The sequence below is a fragment of the Salmo trutta genome, unplaced genomic scaffold, assembly GCF_901001165.1.
Source record: "Salmo trutta unplaced genomic scaffold, fSalTru1.1, whole genome shotgun sequence".
NCBI classification, from domain to species: domain Eukaryota; kingdom Metazoa; phylum Chordata; class Actinopteri; order Salmoniformes; family Salmonidae; genus Salmo; species Salmo trutta.
Window position 1 is genome coordinate 47,501 of NW_021823142.1, and position 7,918 is coordinate 55,418.

General features: G+C 44.1%; 1 protein-coding gene across 1 annotated transcript in view; it reads left to right on the forward strand.

Moving 5' to 3' along the window:
• The window catches only part of tfr2 (transferrin receptor 2), a gene marked incomplete at its 3' end in the record, with an annotated part of 17,575 nt that extends 12,048 nt beyond the window's left edge, over window positions 1–5,527 (forward strand). The window contains 2 exon segments of the mRNA XM_029747891.1: window positions 3,780–3,891; window positions 5,301–5,527. Of these exon segments, the coding sequence (XP_029603751.1) occupies window positions 3,780–3,891; window positions 5,301–5,527 (339 nt within the window).
• Window positions 5,528–7,918: the final 2,391 nt, after the last annotated feature.

Consider the following 7,918-nt stretch of genomic DNA (forward strand, 5'->3'; position numbering starts at 1 on the left):
TGTAGTGTCAAGTGTTGTGTGTGTGTGTGTAGTGCCTTGCTATATTATTCATCCCCCTTGGCGTTTTTCCTATTTTGTTGCATTACAACCTGTAGTTTAAATTAATTTTTATTTGTATTTCATGTAATGGACATACACAAAATAGTTTAAATTGGTGAAGTGAAATGAAAATATTTACTTGTTTAAAAAAAATTCTAAAAAATAAAAAACAGAAAAGTGGTGTGTGCTTTGTTTTCACCTCCTTTGTTATGAAGCCCCCAAATAATATCTGGTGCAACCAATTACCTTCAGGAGTCACATAATTAGTTAAATAAAGTCCACCTGTGTGCAATCTAAGTGTCACATGATCTGTCACATGATATATATGTCTCAGTATATATACACCTGTTCTGAATGGCCCCAGAGTCTGCAACACCACTAAGCAAGGGGCACCACCAAGCAAGCTGCACTATGAAGACCAAGGAGCTCTCCAAACAGGTCAGGGACAAAGTTATGGAGAACTACAGCTCAGCGTTGGGTTATAATAAAATATCAGAAACTTTGAACATCCCACGAAGCAACATTAAATCCCAAAAAATTGAAAGAATATGGCACCACAACAAACCTGCCAAGAGAGGGCCGCCCACCAAAACTCACGAACCAGGCAAGGAGGGCATTAATCAGAGGGGCAACAAAGAGACCAAAGATAAACCTGAAGGAGCTGTAAAGCTCCACAGAAGAGATTGGAGTATCTGTCCATAGGACCACTTTAAGCAGTACACTCCACAGAGCTGGGCTTTACGGAAGAGTGGCCAGAAGAAAATTAGCAAACATGTTTGGTGTTCTCCAAAAGGCATGTGGGAGACTCCCCAGACATATGGAAGAAGGTACTCTCGTCAGATAAGACTAAAATTGAGCTTTTTGGCCATCAAGGAAAACGCTATGTCTAGCGCAAACGCAACACCTCTCATCACCCCGAGAACAACATCCCCACAGTGAAGCATGGTGGTAGCAGCATCATGCTGTGGGGATGTTTTTCATCGGCAGGGACTGGGAAACTGGTCAGAATTGAAGGAATGATGGATGGCGCTAAATACAGGAAAATTCTTTAGGGAAACCTGTTTCAGTCTTCCAGAGATTTGAGACTGGGACGGAGGTTCACCTTCCAGCAGGACAATGACCCTAAGCATACTGCTAAAGCAACACTTGAGTAGTTTATTGGGAAACATGTAAATGTCTTGGAATGGCCTAGTCAAAGCCCAGACCTCAATCCAATTGAGCATCTGTGGTATGACTTAAAGATTTCTGTACACAAGCAGAACCCATCCAACTTGAAGGAGCTGGAGCAGTTTGGCCTTGAAGAATGGGGAAAAATCCCAGTGGCTAGATGTGCCAAGCTTATAGAGACATACCCCAAGAGACTTGCAGCTGTAATTGTTGCAAAAGGTGTCTCTACAAAGTATTGACTTTGTGGGGGTGAATAGTTATGCACGCTCAAGTTTTCTGTTTTTTTGTTTCACAATAAAAAATATTTTGCATCTTCAAAGTGGTAGGCATGTTGTGTAAATCAAATGTTTTTATTTATTTTTATTTCACCTTTATTTAACCAGGTAGGCCAGTTGAGAACAAGTACAAATACAACTGTGACCTGGCCAAGATAAATCAAAGCAGTGCGACAAAAACAACAACAGAGAGTTACACATGGAGTAAACAAGTGTAAAGTCAATAACACAATAGGGGAAAAATATAAAAATGTATATACAGTGTGTGCAAATGTAGAAAGGTAAGGAGGTAGGCAATAAATAGGCAGTAGAGGTGAAATAATTACAATTTAGCATTAACACTGGAGTGAAAAGATGTGCAGTGGGGTGGAAAGAGCAAGAAGATAAATAACAATATGGGGATGAGGTAGTTGGATGGGCTGTTTACAGATGGACTGTTTACAGGTGCAGCGATCGGTAAGCTGCTCTGACAGCTGGTGCTTAAAGTTAGTGAGGGAGATATGAATCTCCAGCTTCAGTGATTTTTGCAATTCGTTCCAGTCATTGGCAGCAGAGAACTGGAAGGAGAGACGGCCAAAGGAGGAATGGCTTTGGGGACGACCAGTGAAATACACCTGCTGGAGCGCGTGCTACGGGTGGGTGCTGCTATGGTGACCAGTGAACTGAGATAAGGCGGGGCTTTACCTATCAAAGACTTATAGATGACCTGTAGTGAGGGCCAGCCAACGAGATCATACAGGTCGCAGTGGTAGGTAGTATATGGGGCTTTGGTGGCAAAACGGATGGCACTGTGATAGACTGCATCCAATTTGCTGAGTAGAGTGTTGGAGGCTATTTTGTAAATGACATCGCCGAAGTCGAGGATCAGTAGGATGGTCAGTTTTACGAGGGTATGTTTGGCAGCATGAGTGAATGAGGCTTTGTTGTGAAATAGGAAGCCGATTCTAGATTTAATTTTGGATTGGAGATGCTTAATGTGGGTCTGGAAGGAGAGTTTACAGTCTAACCAGAAACCTAGGTATTTGTAGTTGTCCACGTATTCTAAGTCAGAACCGTCCAGAGTAGTGATGCTGGACGGGCGGGCAGGTGCGGGCAGCGATCGGTTGAAGAGCATGCATTTAGTTTTACTTGTATAAGAGCAGTTGGAGGCCATAGAAGGAGTGTTGTATGGCATTGAAGCTCGTTTGGAGGTTTGTTAGCACAGTGTCCAAAGAAGGGCCAGAAGTATACAGAATGGTGTCGTCTGCGTAGAGGTGACCAGCTCTGAAACCAGATTGAATAAGATGGTGGGATTCAAAATGGTCGATACAAATGATACAAACCCCACAAAAATCTATTTTAATTCCAGGCAACAAAATAGGAAAAATGCCAATGGGGGTGAATACTTTCGGAAGCCACTGTAGTGTATAGTGTGTGTGTAGTGTATAGTGTGTGTGTGTGTGTGTGTGTAGTGTATAATGTGTGTGTGTGTGTATAATGTGTGTGTAGTGTATAATGTGTGTGTAGTGTATAATGTGTGTGTGTGTGTGTGTGTAGTGTATAATGTGTGTGTGTGTGTATAATGTGTGTGTAGTGTATAATGTGTGTGTAGTGTATAATGTGTGTGTAGTGTATAATGTGTGTGTAGTGTATAATGTGTGTGTGCAGTGTATAATGTGTGTGTGTAGTGTATAATGTGTGTGTGTAGTGTATAATGTGTTGTGTGTAGTGTATAATGTGTGTGTGTAGTGTATAATGTGTGTGTGTAGTGTATAATGTGTGTGTGTGTGTGTAGCGTATAGTGTGTGTGTGTAGTGTATAATGTGTGTGTGTGTGTGTGTGTAGTGTATAATGTGTGTGTGTGTGTATAATGTGTGTGTAGTGTATAATGTGTGTGTAGTGTATAATGTGTGTGTAGTGTATAATGTGTGTGTAGTGTATAATGTGTGTGTGCAGTGTATAATGTGTGTGTGTAGTGTATAATGTGTGTGTGTAGTGTATAATGTGTTGTGTGTAGTGTATAATGTGTGTGTGTAGTGTATAATGTGTGTGTGTAGTGTATAATGTGTGTGTGTGTGTGTAGCGTATAATGTGTGTGTAGTGTATAATGTGTGTGTAGTGTATAATGTGTGTGTAGTGTATAATGTGTGTGTAGTGTATAATGTGTGTGTGTTTGTGTGTGTGTGTGTGTAGTGTATAATATGTGTGTAGTGTATAATGTGTGTCGTGTATAATGTGTGTGTGTGTAGTGTATAATGTGTGTGTGTGTGTGTGTGTGTGTGTGTGTGTGTGTGTGTGTGTGTGTGTGTGTGTGTGTAGGATCCAGAGGAACTCTCTATGGATGGTGGATTCACAGGGAGAGGTGTTGGAGGAGATTCCTCTGGAAGATCCAGACTCCTACTGTGCCTACAGCGCTATGGGCACCGCCACGGTGAGAGAGACAGAGACAGAGAGAGAGACAGAGAGACAGAGAGACAGAGAAAGAGAGAGAGAGAGAGAGAGTGATTGATTGATTGATTGGTTGATTGATTGATTAAATGTACTATATACAGTACCAGTCAAAAGTTTGGACACAGCGACTCATTCAGTTTTTCTTTATTTTTACTATTTTCTACATTGTAGAATAAAACAATAAAATAACACATATGGAATCATGTAGTAACCAAACAAGTGTAAAACAAATCAAAAGAGATTTGCTTGAGCCAAAAAACACAAGCAGGGGAAATCTGCCTTAATTTGAAGTTTTGGTTCCAACCGCCGTGTCTTTGTGAGATGCAGAGTAGGTTAACGGATGATCTCCGTATGTGTGGTTCCCACCGTGAAGCATGGAGGAGGAGGTGTGATGGTGTGGGGGTGTTTTTCTGGTGACACTGTCTGTGATTTATTTAGAATTCAAGGAACACTTAACCAGCATGGCTACCACAGCATTCTGCAGCGATACGCCATCCCATCTGGTTTGCGCTTAGTGGGACTATCATTTGTTTTTCAACAAGACAATGACCCAACACACCTCCAGGCTTTGTAAGGGCTATTTGACCAAGAAGGAGAGTGATTTAGTGCTGCATCAGATGACCTGGCCTCCACAATCACCCGACCTCAATCAGATGGTTTGGGATGAGTTGGACCGCAGAGTGAAGTAAAAGCAGCCAACAAGTGCTCAGCATATGTGGGAACTCCTTCAAGGCTGTTGGGAAAGCATTCAAGGTGATGCTGGTTGAGAGAATGCCAAGAAGTGTGAAAGCTGTCATCAAGAATCTCAAATATCAAATATGTTTAGATTTGTTTAACACTTTTTTGGTTACTACATGATTCCGTATGTGTTATAGTGTTGATGTCTTCACTATTATTCTACAATGTAGAAAATAGTAAAAATAATGAAAAACCCTTGAATGAGTAGGTCTGTCCAAACCTTTGACTGGTACTGTTTATCACCCTAACCCTACAGCGCTATCGCTACAGTAACACACAGAGTGTTTGTGTGTGTGTGTGTGTGTGTGTGTGTGTGTGTGTGTGTGTGTGTGTGTGTGTGTGTGAACCTGGAAGACCAGAAGTCCCTATAAAAGTAGTAAACAAACATAAATTCAACCAACTGGTGACATTTTGCCGGTCAGCATAAGGAAAAAAAAAACTATTTCTATGGGTTTAGGTTAGAATTAGGGTTAGGTTTTGGGGTTATGGTTAGGTTTAGGTGTAAGGGAAAATAGTATTTTAAATGGGAATCAATTGTGTCCCTACAAGGTTAATAAAACAAGACTTTGTGTGATTTTTATATTTGTGTGAATATGTGTATGTGTATGTGTTAGTCTTTTGTACCTCTGACTTTATGTCTCTCTCTTACAGGGGAGCGTGGTGTATGTAAATTACGGCCGCCAGGAGGATTTTGACTGGCTGCAGTCTGCGGGAGTGTCTGTGGTTGGCTGCGTGGTAGTGATGCGTGTCGGGGGCGGGGTTAGTTATGCTGAGAAGGTGCTATTGGCTCAGAAGGCTGGAGCAGGAGGAGCCTTAATCTACCCAGATCCTGCTGACATCCCTCAGGATCCTCGACGCCTCGGGCTGAACAGTTACACTGCCATATCAGAACACGTATGTTACACCGCCATATCAGAACACGTATGTTACACCGCCATATCAGAACACGTATGTTACACCGCCATATCAGAACACGTATGTGGAGACTATATACAGGGTATTACGGTACAGAGTCAATGTGGAGGCTATATACAGGGTATTACGGTACAGAGTCAATGTGGAGGCTATATACAGGGGGTACCGGTACAGAGTCAATGTGGAGGCTATATACAGGGGGTACCGGTACAGAGTCAATGTGGAGGCTATATACAGGGGGTACCGGTACAGAGTCAATGTGGAGGCTATATACAGGGGGTACCGGTACAGAGTCAATGTGGAGGCTATATACAGGGGGGTACCGGTACAGAGTCAATGTGGAGGCTATATACAGGGGGTACCGGTACAGAGTCAATGTGGAGGCTATATACAGGGGGTACCGGTACAGAGTCAATGTGGAGGTTATATACAGGGTATTACGGTACTGAGTCAATGTGGAGGCTATATACAGGGGGTACCGGTACAGAGTCAATGTGGAGGCTATATACAGGGGGTACCGGTACAGAGTCAATGTGGAGGCTATATACAGGGGGTACCGGTACAGAGTCAATGTGGAGGCTATATACAGGGGGTACCGGTACAGAGTCAATGTGGAGGCTATATACAGGGGGTACCGGTACAGAGTCAATGTGGAGGCTATATACAGGGGGTACCGGTACAGAGTCAATGTGGAGGCTATATACAGGGGGTACCGGTACAGAGTCAATGTGGAGGCTATATACAGGGGGGTACCGGTACAGAGTCATGTGGAGACTATATACAGGGGGGTACCGGTACAGAGTCAATGTGGAGGCTATATACAGGGGGTACCGGTACAGAGTCAATGTGGAGGCTATATACAGGGGTACCGGTACAGAGTCAATGTGGAGGCTATATACAGGGGGTACCGGTACAGAGTCAATGTGGAGGCTATATACAGGGGGTACCGGTACAGAGTCAGTGTGGAGGCTATATACAGGGGGTACCGGTACAGAGTCAATGTGGAGACTATATACAGGGGGTACCGGTACAGAGTCAATGTGGAGGCTATATACAGGGGGTACCGGTACAGAGTCAATGTGGAGGCTATATACAGGGGTACCGGTACAGAGTCAATGTGGAGGCTATATACAGGGGGTACCGGTACAGAGTCAATGTGGAGGCTATATACAGGGGGTACCGGTACAGAGTCAGTGTGGAGGCTATATACAGGGGGTACCGGTACAGAGTCAATGTGAAGGCTATATACAAGGGGTACCGGTACAGAGTCAATGTGGAGGCTATATACAGGGGGTACCGGTACAGAGTCAATGTGGAGGCTATATACAGGGGGTACCGGTACAGAGTCAATGTGGAGGCTATATACAGGGGGTACCGGTACAGAGTCAATGTGGAGGCTATATACAGGGGGTACCGGTACAGAGTCAATGGGGAGGCTATATACAAGGGGTACCGGTACAGAGTCAATGTGGAGGCTATATACAGGGTATTACGGTACAGAGTCAATGTGGAGACTATATACAGGGGGTACCGGTACAGAGTCAATGTGGAGGCTAGATACAGGGGGTACCGGTACAGAGTCAATGTGGAGGCTATATACAGGGGGTACCGGTACAGAGTCAATGTGGAGGCTATATACAGGGGGTACCGGTACAGAGTCAATGTGGAGGCTATATACAGGGTGTTACGGTACAGAGTCAATGTGGAGGCTATATACAGGGTGTTACGGTACAGAGTCAATGTGGAGGCTGTATACAGGGGTACCGGTACAGAGTCAATGTGGAGGCTATATACAGGGGGTACCGGTACAGAGTCAATGTGGAGGCTATATACAGGGTGTTACGGTACAGAGTCAATGTGGAGGCTATATACAGGGTGTTACGGTACAGAGTCAATGTGGAGGCTGTATACAGGGGTACCGGTCCAGAGTCAATGTGGAGGCTATATACAGGGGGTACCGGTACAGAGTCAATGTGGAGGCTATATACAGGGGGTACCGGTACAGAGTCAATGTGGAGGCTATATACAGGTGGTACCGGTACAGAGTCAATGTGGAGGCTATATACAGGGGGTACCAGTACAGAGTCAATGTGGAGGCTATATACAGGGGGTACCGGTACAGAGTCAATATGTGGGGCACCGGTTAGTCGAGGTAATTGAGGTAATATGTACATATAGGTAGAGTTATTAAAGTGACTATGCATAGATAATAACAGAGAGTAGCAGCAGCGTAAAAGAGAGGGGGGAGGGGCAATGCAAAAAGTCTGGGTAGCCATTTCATTCGCTGTTCCGGAGTCTTATGGTTTGGGGGTAGAAGCTGTTTAGAAGCCTCTTGGACCTAGACTTGGTGCTCC